The sequence below is a fragment of the Salvia splendens genome, chromosome 19, assembly GCF_004379255.2.
Source record: "Salvia splendens isolate huo1 chromosome 19, SspV2, whole genome shotgun sequence".
Lineage (NCBI taxonomy): Eukaryota > Viridiplantae > Streptophyta > Magnoliopsida > Lamiales > Lamiaceae > Salvia > Salvia splendens.
Window position 1 is genome coordinate 2,433,375 of NC_056050.1, and position 17,542 is coordinate 2,450,916.

General features: G+C 34.3%; 3 protein-coding genes and 2 non-coding genes across 7 annotated transcripts; 2 read left to right on the forward strand and 3 right to left on the reverse strand.

Moving 5' to 3' along the window:
• Nucleotides 1-2: 2 nt before the first annotated feature.
• On the reverse strand, nucleotides 3-332 carry LOC121780141 (GPI-anchored hemophore cfmA-like). The gene has a single exon (XM_042177663.1). The coding sequence runs from the start codon at nucleotides 330-332 to the stop codon at nucleotides 3-5; it is 330 nt and encodes a 109-aa protein (XP_042033597.1).
• A 6,376-nt stretch (nucleotides 333-6,708) lies between these two features.
• Nucleotides 6,709-8,841, reverse strand: LOC121778449. Of its 3 annotated transcripts, XM_042175802.1 has the most exons (5): nucleotides 8,467-8,841; nucleotides 8,307-8,319; nucleotides 8,128-8,230; nucleotides 7,410-7,510; nucleotides 6,709-7,319 (listed from the first exon to the last, which is right to left on the reverse strand). In XM_042175802.1, the coding sequence occupies exons 3-5, from the start codon at nucleotides 8,223-8,225 to the stop codon at nucleotides 6,778-6,780; spliced, it is 741 nt and encodes a 246-aa protein (XP_042031736.1). In that variant the 5' UTR covers nucleotides 8,226-8,230; nucleotides 8,307-8,319; nucleotides 8,467-8,841; the 3' UTR covers nucleotides 6,709-6,777. The 3 variants fall into 3 exon arrangements, with proteins under 3 accessions (XP_042031736.1, XP_042031737.1, XP_042031735.1); XM_042175803.1 differs by lacking the exon at nucleotides 8,307-8,319; XM_042175801.1 differs by having other exon boundaries at nucleotides 8,307-8,841.
• Nucleotides 8,842-9,042: 201 nt separating this feature from the next.
• On the forward strand, nucleotides 9,043-9,145 carry LOC121780505. The gene has a single exon (XR_006046046.1). It is a non-coding gene; the product is annotated as a U6 spliceosomal RNA (small nuclear RNA).
• A 3,096-nt stretch (nucleotides 9,146-12,241) lies between these two features.
• LOC121780473 lies at nucleotides 12,242-12,344 on the forward strand. Its single transcript, XR_006046017.1, has one exon. It is a non-coding gene; the product is annotated as a U6 spliceosomal RNA (small nuclear RNA).
• A 1,502-nt stretch (nucleotides 12,345-13,846) lies between these two features.
• Nucleotides 13,847-17,094, reverse strand: LOC121780449 (proteasome subunit beta type-3-A-like). The gene is made up of 7 exons (XM_042178085.1): nucleotides 16,945-17,094; nucleotides 16,644-16,825; nucleotides 15,795-15,902; nucleotides 15,398-15,487; nucleotides 14,814-14,898; nucleotides 14,256-14,350; nucleotides 13,847-14,133 (listed from the first exon to the last, which is right to left on the reverse strand). Exons 1-7 carry the CDS (start codon nucleotides 16,948-16,950, stop codon nucleotides 14,085-14,087), a joined length of 615 nt encoding a protein of 204 aa, XP_042034019.1. The 5' UTR covers nucleotides 16,951-17,094; the 3' UTR covers nucleotides 13,847-14,084.
• Between the last annotated feature and the right edge of the window lie 448 nt (nucleotides 17,095-17,542).

The window sequence follows — 17,542 nt, forward strand, 5'->3', positions numbered from 1 at the left end:
CTCTAAAAGCTCCCCTCGGCCTGATCTGTGCCCACCACGGAATCTGAAGTGATAGCATCCCAAGCCTTCGCCACGACAATGCTCTCGTCTTTGGTGTATGGCTTGCCCCGGTTGGACCCAGAACCAGAGCCACCGCTACCGCCAGTGCCACTGCCCTCGCCAATCGGAATGCCGGCCCCGCTGCCCGTGCACCCACCGACGTGGCCGGTGCCACGACTGTCGCCTCCGCCCCTACTGCTTCCGCCCCGACTGTCGCTACCTCCTCGGGTCGGAACGGGCGTTTCCAGCCGTGCTGCCGGCGTATCTGGGATGCCAGAACTGAGCATACCCATCATAGTATCAAACACGTCTTGATCTGCCTCGGTGAACGGAGATTGGCTGGCTTGGAAAGGGGAACCCGGACGCGGCTGGTGAAGCGTGTCTAGGTTGGGTCTGTAATCTCCAAATGCATAACGACTCAGATTCCGTTGTAACGGTGGCGGAGTTGGAGAAGACCTCCACGACTGAGATGGAGGAAGGGGTGGACTCGATGCCCACGGTGGGGGAGATTGATTCCAACTCCAATGCTGGGACGGAGGTGCATATCCGCCAAAGTCCGACGACTGAGAAGCATATCCGCCAAAACCCGATGGCTGCAAAGGATAGCCCGAGGGGTTTGATGGATTGCTGCCATATCCCGATTCCTGAGAGTCGGATGATTCGTCGTCTCCTCGGTGCATTTTTTAGAGAGTGGTTGTGTAGATAGTGAGTGGATGAATTTTGTGAAAATGGTGAAAAATAGGTGGTGGGGAGTGGTATTTATAGAGGAAAAAAATAAAAAATAAAATTTGAAAATCGCGCCGCATGCGCCGCGGCGGATGTCCCCACTATGGTCGTCGCGCCTATAGGCGCGGCTAAGACCCCCCCCCCCCCCGCCGCGTCCTCGCCCCGCACCCGGCGATCGCCTGTCCGCCTACCATCGCCACGTCCGCCCCCGGGGCAGACAACCTTGCCACTATAGCCCGCCCGCCCGTAGAGCCGCGTCCACTCCATAGTGGATACCCTAATAAAAGATCAAAGAACATGGTTTCTAATGTTGATACAAGATTCTTAAATCCAAACCACACATGACCATTGGATGACCTTCAGGCTGCTAATAAAATTATTGAGTCCAGTCAAAAGCTAGAAATGACGGTAGTTCGTATAGTATAAAATAATAAAGAGAAACGTGACCGTTCCATAGTAATTGAGTCATTTTTGTCTTTTTTCGTACCTTTAATAGTAGTGTAGTCACTTATCTTTTTAGTAAAAGTCAATAAACTTCTCATAATTTATTTTACTCTCTCTTACTTTATTCTCTCTACTTTTTTCATTTCCTATTTTATTCTTTATTTACTTAACTCACGTAACACAATTTTTTTAAAATTGTATGCCAAAAAGAAACCCCTCCACTACGGTGAAACAAATGGAGGTGAAAATCGATCACCGCTCTCATTTAGCTTTGTTATTTACTTATTTTATATATCTAATTTATCTCTATATAATACTCTAAAAATTGCTATTAATAATGTTGGCAATTTAAACATAAAAATGAATATAATAATATCTCACATCGGTGTACACAATGAGCTTAATTCACTATATAAGTCTCATGGGCCTCTCTTCCTATCACCAATTGGTTTTAGGATGGAACTCATGTATTTCTATCATGGTATCAGAGCGGGTCGCCGACTGTGGGTCATATTTAACTGACCCAGCAGTATATCTGGGCTGAAACCGAAAAAAATGACTGACCCTCCAGTATAACTGGGCTGAAAATTTTGGCCAGTGGTCTAATCGATCGGAAAAAAGATTGGGCCCATTGTCCAATCGATCATAAAAAAGTCCAACCCCTCCAAGATTCACATTAAAAGGTTTGAGGGAGAGTGTTGGCAATTGAAATATAAAAATGAATATAATAATAGCACACATCGGTGTACACAAAGAGCTTAATCCACTATATAAGTCTCATGGGCCTCTCCTCTCCTCCTATCACAAATTGGTTTTAGGATGGAACCCATAAATTTCTATCAAATAATATTAATTTTGCAGCTTACGCTTAAAATATTCACTATATTAATTTTATCATTCATTTATAACCAGAAAAAAAAATAATAATTGAGTTTAACTTAATAATATTTTTTATAGAAATAGAATTAAAATAAATGTGCAACATAAAGAACGAATAATACCCCACTTCTGTGTGGAGTATTAAACGAGATCGTTTCTCAGTTGATACCTACTTCATTTATTACCTAGCATAATCATTTAAAATACTAACAAAACATCCCCTAAAGGGAATAAAAACATATTGTTCTTGAAATCAAAACAACCATTTCCTCTTTTAGTACCATTCTAAAACATGTCGACACAACCTAGAATTGCTACATCCTTGCATAGATTAACTAATTAATTAAAAGATGCAATATTTTAATTTTACCGACGTAGAAGAGGAATACAAAAAGGAAAATGGATTAAGACAGGTTTGCTGATGTGGCGGAAGGAAGTTTCGCATGAAGTTTCAGGAATCGTCCAAGTGAAGTGAACTCAGTAGTTGTAAATTGCGGCTCTCTAATTTTTGTTGTTTTGGACTTTGTCATAAATGTATATTGACAAGACCTTCACCAGAAACGCCACATTTTAATAGGAACCACTCATACCCACGCATTATAAAACACTCATATTTTAAACGAAATAAATTTTATACTCCGTCTTTTATAATTTATCACCATTTGATCTGACATTAATTTTAAGAAATGTAATAGAAAGTGAACTGAAAAAGTTAATAAAACATGAATACTACTTTTATGGAATAAGTATTAGTTTTATAATTAAATGTGACTGAGAATGAATTAGTGGAATACAAGTTCCACTACCAAAATAGTCAAAGTGTAAAGTGACAAATTTTCAGAGACGGAGGGATAATTTTAGTTGGGGCACAAATTTTAATACACACCTAATAAAGTAAGAGAGAGGTAAAGATAAATTAATTAAAGTATTATTTGTGGAAAATATGTCTCATCCCATTAAAGAAAAAATAATTTCTATAATTAGAATATGCATATTCTTATGGGACGTAGGGAGTGCCACTTATGAGTTCTGATTATGAAAAATAGACTTATTTTTTTTAAGTTGTTCACAAAAATTAGTTTCCGTTTATTTCAGTTTAAAACATAATATGACTCGAAATCTCGAATCATAGCTAGCAGTGGTGGATTTAAAAGGGAAGGGACAACCAATGGGGAGCGTGATAAAGGTTAGTCGTCTGATGATATTTTTATAAAAAAAAATTGTTTGTTAAATCACAACTTTACTTCTCATTAAAGAGAAAAATACTTCTATTTCATGTTTGTTCATTTCAGGCTGAATAAAATACTTCTATTTCATGTTTGTTCATTTCACGCTGTATGTATTCGATTCTAGATCCGTCACTGATACATATATGATTATATGTTGTATTATTTTATAATAATAATATCATATGGTACTATTACTATAGCTTGTCATTAAGAAGACGATTTTTGAGATTTTCCCCATGTGGAATTAAGGAAACCTCCAATATTATTTATCTGTTTGTTTCAATAAAGTATTTAGAATATTTGATTGGCGCAATGACAGTTTGACTATAAAAAATTAAGTTCCAGCCGCCTTGCTATTCTTGATGTGATTTTTCTTGTCTTTTGTTTTCAATCGTTACTTCTAAACTTACATCTATTCTACTCCATTCAATACTTCAATTATATAGTACAGCTTTAAATTTTAATACTCCATAAAACAAAAGTCACGAAAAAATTAAAAAAATTTAAAAAATGTGTAATTAGTTATAATTGTTATATTTTAGAAATAACAAACTCGTATGAATTCCTCCAAATTTCAAGAATAAAAGTAAATGTCTCATATAAAAACGTCACTCTCTTGTGTGATTTAAAGTGAATCTGCTAATTTATTTAAGGCTGGACACTTCAAGACATAATAATCTACACGAGAATAATTATGTAACTTATCCTAGTATCAAGTCCAATCAAAATTTAATTATTCTTTTACATTATTGTTTTATACTCTCATTTCCACGTCATTGATATATATCATTTCAACACACATTCAATAATAATCTGATTGTTCACCTACCGATAAATGATAATAATAAAATAAAAAACTGAATGTGGAAATATAGTACTATTTCATCATAATCTCCGAACATAATCAAACATTCAAACTTATGGATTTTTCTTAAACGTGAACTACAAAAATGATATATGAAAAATATAGGATGCATATTAAGGTATCTAGTGAAACTAAATTATATTGTTAAGATACCATTTTATAGTTTACTATTCTTAAATAAAGGCTGTGTTAAAAAAATATACTTACTTTTCGATCCAACACAGTTTTCTTAATTTATTTCGAAATCAACACCACTAATTTCTTTTGTTCAATCTCTGGTCACGTTTAAAAACCATGTTAAAGCTGCAAAATGAATAAAAGTTCGTATATTGTTTAATACAGTATAAACTATTTTAAAATTATTTTTTTGTAGATAAACTTTTTAGTATTTCCCCAAAATTCCAGGTAGCCTATTTTGTCATTTTAGGGACTCACATGATTCTTGACTCTCATAAAGCAGCCGCAACTTTTCAACCGAAATTAAATTACTATCAATAATTACCAATAGTGTAATAACTCAACCAATAGATAATAAATAAGTTTAATCATGTGTTGACAAGTATAAACGGTGGGCAAGATCATAATCATCATCCCACTAGACATAGTATAATTAGTGTAATTAACAATGGCTTAAGGATATGGATGGGTATATGATGACTTCACCCCTAATATAATTAACAATGGCTTAAGGATATGGATGGGTATATGATGACTTCACCCCTAATTTATTTTATTACCCTTTTGATCACCACATTTACTTCAAAGTCATTGTGATTGAGATATATAATTGTCACGTTTGGACTTTTTAGCCGTCGTCTTAAATTTCAACATTCTTATTTGTAGAGTCTAAAAGCACTTTTAATTTTATCAGACTGCCGATATAAATAGACAGCTGGAATTATTATAAGAGCCTTGTGGGCAATATGTTAATCAACAAAAATGTGACACAATAATTCATCTAAGCTTGAAATTTGGTCCAATTCTTATTTTACACTAAAGTTCCTTTGCATTATTATCCCTTTCTCAATATAAGCGAGACATTTAAGTTCCTTTACATTTAATTCTCGCATGTATTTTAAGAAAATGATAGTAATAAATATTAAAGTGTATAGAAGTAAAATAAAATAGAGAATAATGTAGTATAGACTATTACTAAAACTATTTAGCTAGATGTCACTTTTTGTGTGTGAATTAGGGATGTTAATCGAGCCGACCCATCGGGTTTCGGGCCAGACCTTCTCGGGTTGCGGGTCAATCGGGTGCGGGCTAATCGGGTTGTGAATTCTTTCGGGTTGTAAAAGTTCAACCCTAACCCTAAAAGCTCGGGTTTCGGGCTAGCCAAGAGGATTAATCGGGTTGCTACCGATAAGATTAACATGCGATCAATCCAATAAATAATGATGAAAATTAGTTATATTCATAAAATGTAAAATATTTAATTATGATAAATTTGAGATATATGGTCAAACTCAATCATAAACATGATCAAATACTAATATTTGAGATATTTCGTGAAATTTTAATACATGTTTTAGAAATTTAAATATTTTTAAGTGAATTTGAAGTTTTTAATTTATTTAACAATTATTATATTAATAAAAATTTAATATATAATTTGTATATTTAATATAAAATTGAAAGTTATTTTTTAAGTTATCTATATTATAAAATTAATCAATGAAGTGTCGAATTAGGAGTAAAAAATAGAATAATAGAAATTTTATCGGGTTTTCGGGCCAGCCCATCGTGTTTTCGGGTCTAGCCCTAACGGGTCGCGGGTTAATCGGGTGTGGGCTAATCGGGTTTTAATTTTATCAGACTAGAAATTTCCAGCCCTAATCCTATAAATTTAGCGGGCTATTCGGGTCAGCCCACGTGTTACGGGCTACATTGACATCCTAGTGTGAATGCAATAAACTTAGCCACTTGGCTTCAATAGTACTATTATTTTAGGATAAGGTCAAAACATCCCATAATTCTAGACCCGGCAAATTCAATTGAATTTAATTCAATTCAATCCTAAATGACTTATGCTTTAGTCACATGCACGCACGCACGCCTATGCACATGTGTAAAAATATAGTATTAATCGCTTTAGCTCGCAACATAAATAGTTGAATATAAAAGATTGTTTATAATTGTGACATTTATAAAGTCATGTGGTATCTATGAATATGGTAAATGCCTGTGTTAAGATGGCAATTGACCCGTTAATAAAAGCGATAAACTTGCTGACGGTGCAATTATAGTATATGAAAAATGGGAGTGGTTCCTTTGAGAAGCTTTTTAAATGAGAATTCTTATAACTAAAACGATATCAGTTAATTGATCATGTAATACTATTATTATTAATTAGCACTGTAAGATATATTATTGATTCAGAAAGTGATATTCATGAATCAAATATTAATCACATTCTACTCTCAAATGCTCCTAACAAAGATTTTGCATTCTCGTAATCTCTTTTTGATTATTCTTGATGATATGTGAAATTTTATTTGAACTAATGCAAGATAATACCACAGATCACAACAATAATACTACCATTGACCAACATTCCATAGAATAACTATTTACATCATAAAACATAACTCATCACTCAGTCACTCTACTTTCCAACATAGGGCTAGGCCTCCCGCGACGAGGCCTAGCCCCATGCCTCGATACCTTGCGGGCAAATTTAGAATTCCTAGTCACTCGAATATGATCATCAACATTCCTCATCCTACTCAAACGACGAGAATTCCCAGAAACCTCAACGCCAGCTCGATGAGAATTAGCCCTCAAAGATCTCTTCAAATGCTCCTCTTTGTACCTCTTCCTCTTACTCAACTCCGATCTCTTACACTCCATGTTCCTATGCGGTCCAAATGTCGACATTTCTCCACCTTCATCCTCTCCAACACTACTTCTGCTGCTGCTGCTGCTGCTACTGCTACTGCTCGGTGCTTCAACATCTCGCCTCTGCCTCCGCCTCCGATTCTGCTTCACAGATTGAAGCTTGAGGCAGAAGTAGGAGCAACAGCAGTGTAGTGCTGAGAAATAGCTAGAGAAAAAGCACCATATAACGCGACAAAGTGTGCGGCAAATGCATTGGCAGATTCCCAAGCTGAACAATAAATAAAAGAACAAGAGCACTGCATAGATATATAATGATATTATACATATCAATTTTGTTAGTTGGAAGAAAATGTCTGATTTATCAAGAAAAGTTAGGCAGTTATTACCGAAGTAGGCCAAGATTGCAACCATCACAAACTTCAACAACTGTGCCACGCAGAAGTTTTCGATGTAACAGATGAAATCCCATGTTGGTGTACATATTGAGCTGCATGAAGATTTAAATTAGAATGAGATTTGATTGATTTATTTAGTCTATTTTAACACCATAGATCAAGAAACTATAGCATTCCTATCGTGGGATCTAGAAAGAGTCTTGTGTAGGATCGTCCGACTGGTCAAAAGCCAACAGGGATGTCGAGAGACACCGAGCCAAAAACTAATGCATGCTACTGAAAGTATAAATAAGTCATTGAATATGGGTTCGAATCTGAATACTTGACTCGTTCATCTGGTTACGGAAACTTGGGCAGAATCTAGTGTAGACTGAATTTGGTAGTATGGTTTGGATTTTGACAAAATGTAGCTCATAAAATGAATAAATCGGCTTCGAAATTGGTAGAATCCAGTGTAGATTGAATTCACGGTTCCGGTTTTGAACTGATAAAAAATGTTCCATCTTCCAGTTCAAAACCGGCGCCTTTTTGCTGATTTCCAACAGTTTTTTTATAGATTTCCAACGATTTTCCCAGCCAGAATTAACGGTTAATCGCTAGTTAAGGTTTCGAAATTCTGAAACCGAGGCGATAGAGCCGGTAAGCCGATTTCGGTTAAGCTCAAGAGAGTTGAAAATATAAGAAATTAGAGTAAGACGAGATTGATTACTTGCAAGCTTTTCCAGAGAGGAAATCAAGAGGATGGCCGAAAATATTTCCAACAACTTGTCCAACTCCTGAGAAAACCGAACCAACTGAATTTCCCATTGATCCTTCCAAAAATAAGATACAGATTAGTTCTAAATAACGAGATTAAATTCCCTCCATTTTAATAACACGAGAAACTACCTGGAAATTTTATCTGTTAATCATCCGTGGAGAAGAAATTCGGATTCGAAAGCGATAAGTATCAATAAACGAGTTCATCATAATCAAAGAGGAACACAACTATGATCACACTATTTTCTAATTCTCTTTCAAATGTTCATACGAATCTGAGATTTCTAACCGAAATGGATCACTGCCCTCCGCTGCCGCGATTGCTGCCTTCTTCTCTTGTCTCAGCCAGCATTTTCAGAAACTTTCAGGCTGTAAAAAATTGCCGCCTCACCCAACTTCGAAGTTGCCGATCAGTTTCTGCACAAAATTTGTCACTCGGAACTTCCGTCGAACACTTGGTATGTGAATATGAAAAGAACAGAGCATGTGTTTGCAAATTATAGGGGGAAAAAGGAGAAATATAGCATCATCAAGGAAGAAAAATAACTGCTTCTTCGATGAATTCCAAAGAAATAGGAGAAGAATTTTTGTATTTTAATTTTGAAATAAATCCGCCTAATTCCATACGAATTATGAATCCATAATATAAATTGTTCGAAACACGTGATTAATTCATTTTTTATTTCCGTTATTGGAACTTGTATTTACTGTGGAAAACAAAAATCGATAAGAGTTAAATGTAGGCACCAACTCAACAAAGCCCAGCCCAAATTTCAAGGCCCAAATTGTTGTAGTTTTTTTTCCCACATCGGAAAAACGAAGAGCTTTATGTGTCTTTATTAAACATAAGCCAGCAACATAGACTGTCCCTTCGGGGACATCCGATAAAATTGGAACGATACAGAGAAGATTAGCATGGCCCCTGCGCAAGGATGACACGCATAAATCGAGAAATGGTCCAAATTTTTTTTGTATCCGATTTTTTCTATGCAAATGATGCTAAGTGGCACTAGTAGCACAAAAACTTGAAGCATTTGTTTTTGGAAAATTAATGCTCTTATCATTGATGATTTTTATCAATTGTTGTAGTGGGAGGTATTTTGAAAAATATAGAACACACACAAGAATATTGGGAATCAATAAGGAACGTAAGTTCAGTAGTAAAGACAACAATAAGCAATGCTTGAGATTGTTGAAAATGAGGTACTATAATCTTTTTTAGTCTACTTAAAGCCATGTTTGTTATACATGGACATGTTTGAGGAAGACGGTGCAATTTTGATCTCAACGCCCACGAAGCTTTGGGTTTGTGAATTACTCCTATTCGTGGACGGAGGGACGGAAATTATTTCTTAGATGATGACTGCCTGACTGGGAAATGATTTTTAAAGGACTTAGTATGTTCTGATATTGTGCTTGTTCAATAATATTGTTATTGTTGGTTGCATCGTGCTTGTTCAATAATGCTGTGATCGGTGGTTACATATTCTTTCAAAAGGTTATGAATTAATTATCTAATATTATATACAGTTTTATTGATTATTTATTAAATCAATTACCTTGGGTGGTTTCTTATGGAGATTTAATTATCATACTGATTTTTAATTATGCCAAGAAATAATACTTTGAGAATTATTATAATCAAACTAAGATTTGTTTGACTCAATTAATCAAACTGTTGCCATGTTCATATGTATCAATGAACATCAATGAGCTCCAAGACAAGTAACAGAAGTGCAGATCTATTATTAGGCATTTAGCAGTTTAAACTAATGGTAGTGTTTTAGAGTTGTGCATAAAAAATTGAGCACAAATTAACACGTTTAAACTACTCCAATTTTGATAACAGTGTTGTGCTAATTTTGACAGGTTTCTTTCGTACTTCCAGATTTCAGATTTAAGTTTGATAAAAGTGTTATGTACTTACAGATTTCAGATTTAAGTTTATTGTTATTGATTACTCCTATTTCATTTATTGTACTTATATAACTCTTTTTGTACAGGTATTGCATTGATGTCTACTCAATATTCAACAAATGAATCAATCTCCATTATTAATGAATCAATCTCCATTATTTGTTGATTATTACATTTATAATACTTATATAACTCTTTTTGTGTAGGTATTGCATTGATGTCTACTCAAGATTCAACAAATTAGTCAATCTCGATTATTTGGTGAAACTTAGAAGATGTTGAAGACTTGTCATGGAACTTCATTTTGGATTTATTTTGATGTAATATGTTGAAACTATTGAAGATATTTTGGTTGATGTTTTTTTATTGTGGAATGTGGATTGAATATTTGTATGTATTTGTTGGTTGATGGATTAGGAATATTCTGTGCTGTTTTTTTTCGGATTTTCGGTTTAGATTATTCAATTTTTCGGGTTTTAGGTTTTTCAGTTTTTTATATAATTTCGGTTTTATGGTTTAATTCGGTTTTTTAAGTTCGGTTTTCGGTTTCGGTTTAAGTTTTAGCCTAAATTCGGTTTTTCGGGTTCGGTTTTGTTTGAGGGAAAAACCGAACCGAAACCCTAATGCACACTCCTAGTCTCCAATATATATATATTGGAGACTTGTATCATTCCTCCAATATATGTGGTAGATTATATTTAGAGATAGAATCAATATAATTATTCTTTGGATATTATTTATTTTACAAGTTTCTTTCTAGCTAGGGTTTATTTTATAAGTTTAGAATTCCTATTTAAATGACATCTTTAAGGATGCAAGGCATTGAGAAATACCTTAGCACTCACCTAAATTCAAACTGATCTTCTACTTGAGGTAAAAGGAAAAACCAAATTTGAAATTTCAATATTCTATAACAAGGAAAATGGAATTCGATGAATGAGCAAAGGGCATAAAAGAAAGGCATTCAACATAATACAAGCAAATATAGAGTTAAATTGGTCTAATGTTTTAATTAAATCATTTACCGAGTGGTACATTTCTTGATTCTCCTTCTTCATGAGAAGTTCCTAAAATCAAAAAGTTAAATTGAGTAATTAGATGAGTTAGGTAAATATGCACTAATTGAATTTACTTTTCCAGCTCAACCAGCTCTTCATAGTGTATGCTGCTCAAGTCACTCAACTCAACTGAGTTTAAGATTTTGTGTTCCGCTTCTAATGATCCTGAAATTTATTTTATTTTAAACAAAAATAATTACAATTGAATCACTTAATGAAATACTAATGATATATCTAAAACCACCAAACAATGAAATTAGCCCTAAGAATTGCATGAATCAGCTTCTAATTTGTGTATCTACTATCATATTGATGATCAAGACAAGTAGTAATTAAAGTAAAAAAAGAAGAAAGAGGATGGACAATTTTCACCTGTTTCAAAATATGAGGAAGATTGATGTTGAGTAGTGAGTTTTTGAGAATAGCTGTGATGATCAAAATAGCCTTAGAAATTGAATGAATCAATTATAGTTTGCTCGATTCTAATTGGAATATTTATATCTCGATTTTTCAATTTTCATATTTTCATTTGACACTTTTACTTTTTTTAAATATGTGATTAATTCGTAAAACACTTTTTATTCTTTAAATACTCAAATCTATTCATTTTATTCTAAGAATAATCTTTGATACCATAATCATAATTTATAGTATGTGATTTAATTTATACATTTCACTGAAAGTTAGTTCTAGTATTATTTTTGAGTGTTTAAACAAAACATAAAAATATTGTTAAAAAAGGATATTGCAATTTGCGTTCCATATTGCTTTTTGGAACAAACACGATTTGAGTGTTTTTGGAGTATAAAACAGCAGAGGATTGATTCTCGATTTTCTGAATCATATTATAGTAGTTACCATATTATGTAATTTTCCCCTAATTTAATAAATTTTCATATTTTAAGGATTTATTTACTTTGACGTGTTTTGCATGATATGTAAAAATCGATGGAATTAAGTATAGGCACAGACTCAACAAAGCCCAGCCCAAATTTGAAGGCCCAAATTATGGTTCTAATTCAAATTCCCACATCGGAAAAATGAAGAGCTTTGTTTGTCTTTATTTAACATCAGCAAGCTACATATTCTGTCCCTTCGGGGACATCCGATAAAATTGGAACGATACAGAGAAGATTAACATGGCCCCTGCGCAAGGATGACACGCATAAATCGAGAAATGGTCCAAATTTTTTTTGTTTCCTATTTTTCTGAATCAATGATGGCATCTTTATTTCTCTTTTGCATAGAGGATTTTGAGTTTCCAAAACAGAGTAGCTTATATGTCAGTTCATGGTTCCATCAATTTGTGTTTAAACTTTAATGGATCAATCATTTACTTAATTTACTTCTCAATCAGACCTTTGAACTCTGTCTCTGCCTGTGAGGCCATCCACAATAGAAATAGCCCAGCAATAGTCCAGCCATAGCCTAGCCACTGCCACATCATCAGCACTAAAAATCCTCCTGCCACTTCATCAAAACAAGCAAATAGCCCAGCAATAGCCCAGCCATAGCCTAGCCACATACTATCCACATCACTATTAACAAATATATACAAAATGCAATAATTAACAATAACGCAATATACGAAGTTTAATTTACGAGACATATACGGGAAAATTCACTAATATTAATAAAATTTAAAAAGTACATAATTAAAAAAAATTACATAATTAAAAAAATTACATTAATTAAATTTACAAATGAAAATTTAAAATAACATTACAACTTAAAGTTAAAAAATAAAAAAAAGACATAATTAAAATCTTAAAAAAATAAAAATGACATAATTTAAAATACAATTTTATAGAAAATCCTTGAATGAGATTGTCCCACATCGAAAGTGGAACATAAAACATTCAAGGATATCTCTCTATAAAAGAGAAACATCCTTGAATGAGATTGTCCCACATCGAAAGTGGAACATAAAACATTCAAGGATATCTCTTTATAAAAGAGAAACATTCTTGAGTGAGTTTGTCCCACATCGAAAGTGGAACATAAAACATTCAAGGATATCTCTTTATAAAAGAGAAACATCCTTGAATGAGTTTGTCCCACATCGAAAGTGGAACATAAAACATTCAAGGATATCTCTCTATAAAAGAGAAACATCCTTGAATGAGATTGTCCCACATCGAAAGTGGAACATAAAACATTCAAGGATGTCTCTATAAAAGAGAGACAACCAAAAATGAGTTTCATAAATTCGCAAGCCCATTAAATATATGGGCTATTACGAATTTCTAGTATAAATTTATTTATAAAAATTGATTTTTATATATAGAAAACAATTTTTATAAATAAATAATATTTTTTTATATTTGATTTTTTTTTAAAAATTCGAATTTCAAAAATTCGAATTTAAAAAAAAAAATTGCGCTGGCCGATCCGGGCGCTGCAATAGCGCCGAGCGGATCGCCCAGCGCACCGCCCAGCGCCACGAAACCGCCCAGCGCTGCGCGGTTTCTCTCTCCAATCGTCCGCTGGGCGACTGCAATAGACCGCCCAGCGAACCGCCCAGCACCGACGCTCGGCTGGGCGGTCGCCGGGCGCCTATTGTGGATGGCCTGAGTGTAGACAACATTGCATTCGTTCGCAGTGATAAATGCCGTCTCAGATGATGATTTCTTTGGCGTTTTCACCATTGAGCAAATCAATGTAGTGAAGAACATTGACGTGTACACCATCAAATTTAAAGATTTGAAATGAGTAGGACATCGAATCACGGCAATATGGTAACAACACAATAATTGTCTGTTTTGAAATCTCCACATTGCTAATGATATGTTAAGAAATTTGAAGTTTTGAGACAGGGACAAAAGCTAGCACTAGACATGAAATCACCAACAATCAACGGATTGTCCCAACAACATAAAGCAAGTCGCTATTAAAAACGAAAAATAGCCTTCTAGTTTTGCTGCTTGAGAAATCAATCCATCCTTCCCTTGAGAATTCTCTCTGTAACTTCTGTCGGAGTGCTGTTACAATTATAAAATATTCATCCAAACATTTAGTTCTGGTTGAAAGTATAAAATATTGATGCAGTAAGTCAGACCCTTGCTTGAAAAATGAGACTCTAGTATCGGATATAGATACTTACACGAGATACACATGTCCTCCCCAGCCGCTCAAACAGTCACGGTCTACTGCAGATATCAGAGCTTGTGAGATGGTCTCGAACAATTCCTCAGCTTCCTGTTATTTTGGTATGAAATAGCAATTAATACAAAATCGGCAGCAGTAAGTTTTGTTAAAATATGGAGTTTTATTATCAATTAGCATGCCTCAAATAAAGGAAATTACTCACAGAAACACTATGTTTGACTAGCATGTCATTAAAAGGTTCATATGATCGATAGCGATAGCAATATCAATCACTTAATCATAACATGCAAATCTTGTACTATGATGAAGAATTGCTCCCCCACCCCAATAAAGCAGCCAAGCAGCCACCCCAATAAAGCAGCCAAGAATTGCTTCTCCAATTTAAGTTATTTGGCAACTAAGACAATTTCTTCAAGTAGGTGGTATGTATTAACTCAGTACAAAATGTGCATATGGGGTTTCCATAAAATTTAAAATGAACAGTAAGGCCTGTTACTAAAAAAATAAGAAAGCAATTAGTCAGATATAAGCAACATCAAGTATAGTAACAAACCATGTCAGGTTTGAACATTGATTCGCAGGCACCATAGAGTGATTCAGAGGCAGTTCCAGCGACAACAAAATCTTTGGCAAGTTCCCTGAGTTCATAGGGAAAAGGGATTAAAGAAAGAAAGAAAAATGATAACCTTAAATGGGAGTACCTTCAAATTTCAATAGATATGTATACACATTATCCAAATGCCTGGATAAGCATTACTGGTACAGATGGAGTGTATATGATAACACAGTAATCATGTCTAAACATAAAAAAGAATAATGAGCACCAAAATCATATTTTCTTCAGAGCATATAAATAAATGTTAGTATAAGATTGCCAATCTCCTTTCTCATTTGAAGAACTCGTTGACAATTGAAAAAAAAATTACATGAGGCAAAAGAAGAATTTAGTTTCCAATGGTAGGAAATGCCTCCATGTTTTCACATTCACTTGGATGTCTAATCTGTAGTTTCTATATTACTTGCAATATCAAGGATAGACCCACCAAATTACAATGTCTTAATAATGAGTTCAGAGTTTGAAGAAATCTAGTTAGCGAATAAAATGAAATGATAAGAAAATGAAGGAGTTTAACGTACTTTGCCCCAATGGAATCCATGGTGCAAATGAAGGGTTTGTCATCATCCCCCAGTCCAGCAATAACAGGTTGACAAAAGTATGGACCAAACCTGAACCAAATAAAATGAAAGACATTATATCATCCTGAACCTTTTCTTGAACAAAATATACCACCCCTATTTAAAAAACGGTTATAACTTTCAGGGGTCCCACATTCTTCAACGCTAAAGAAAATATACAACTTATAGTCCTTCACACAGAAATAATGGAATCCATGGTAATGAGAATTAACACTGAAAAATTGTTTCCTGCATCTAAATTGACGGCAGACAGCAACTTAATCTCTGAAACAGCTATTGATGATAGCAGTTCCAACCACAGTTGATGTATAAACTATTAAACTCTGGAACTACATACCTTTTTTCATAGAGAACTGCAGATACAAGGCTAGCAAATGTTTCAGGCTTCATGTCCCTCTCTTCCCTAAGATGATATAACTTGTTTCTGAATACAAGTCTCTGATACCTTCGAGTGGATTCAACCAACACACAAATTAATAAGCCTGACCATAAACTAGACAAAAAAAGATAACCATGCATGTGCATTATACATAACCAAAGAAGGACCAAGTTTATCTCCACATGCATCATAAGTTCATAACCAGAGCCATTTTTGTTTAATATTCCTCAACCAAAATCTTGGCAATCAAGACATAAAGCGCTATCAGCCTCTCACAGCTGAATATAAGGATGTATGTGGGGTATTTTTCCACATTTATGTTAGTAAGGACTGAGGTCTGTGAAATAATGCATCCGCATTTTCTCCTAGTTTTTTATATTGATCTGTAAGGTGTAGATCAAATGTGAGTCTTTTATGTATTGGCAATCATTTCTCTTTCATCAAGGGGGTACAGCCAAAATCACTAGTATCATTCTAGCATCTCACTCTTATATACCAGCATATTCTAAACTCTGTGTTGAAAAAGGAACTAACAATATTGTTCTAGTAGCATATGAACAATGAAGGCCACTTAAATTTCTATAATCTCTCTTTCCCCAGAAGAAAGAAAAGGCACTTCACATAAGAAAACAAAATAAGCTTGCCCTAAAATGGCTAGTCAATGCGTCACAGCTGAGTTTAACATTGCAAAGCATATACCACACTTTAAAGCCTTCACATTTCCAACAAAAATATATATATATAATTTCAATCCCTAACCAAAATCAATCAGTGCTAGTAAGGAATTCTTAAATTGCATCAGCTTACAGAGTCTGCGCGTCAGTAGCAAGGCCAGCGAGACCGATGAAGAGCTTATTGTGGATCCTATAAATCTTCTGGAAATCAGTGGCGATCGTCTGCAGCTGCACGCCGAGCCGCCGGTCGCTGGCGATAGCGAAGCAGTTCTTCCCCACCATCGCTACCAGGGCGCTCCCATTATACTCAAAGATCTGCAATTATCGCCGCGTGAATCAATCCAACTCAACAAATCGCATAAAAAAGGGAACGAATATAGGGTTTTCAACAACGCCGCTGCCAAAATTGGAACCAGATATGATGTATAACTCACCGACATTCAGATTAGATAGTGATGCAGACGTGAAAATTTATGAAAAGCAATATTTTGAGAGAGAGAAATTTGAGCTGGTTTTGGTGAACGATGGCTTGAAGGAGGGGACAGTCTGAAGTGAACGAGTCGGGCCGGTTCAGTCGTCCGGTCCGTTCCGGTCCAGGTTTAAATGGGCTCACTATATTGGGTCAGTCTTTTGCAATCTAAATTTGTTGGAGTATTTCTATGTTTGTAATTGATGTACTAGTCACAACAAAAATAATTACACTGCGTATGAACAATCACAATTTGATTTTAATTTGTTTATAATAAACTAATGTTAGGGATAAAAGATTTTCATGAAAATATATTTACAGTTAAATAGATTAAACTAACGAACATAAAAAATAATATAAAAAATTATTTCTTTTAAAAATCTGAATTAATTAAAAATGATATTAATAAGATTATAAAGAATTTTAAAAATTATAAAAAACAACATACAAACATTTATAATTCTCAACCCACTCTAATGAAACATTTCATACTCAACATACTATTCAATCATACAATTTTAATATATCAATTATAGGTGTAGTAACATAAAATAAAAAAAAAA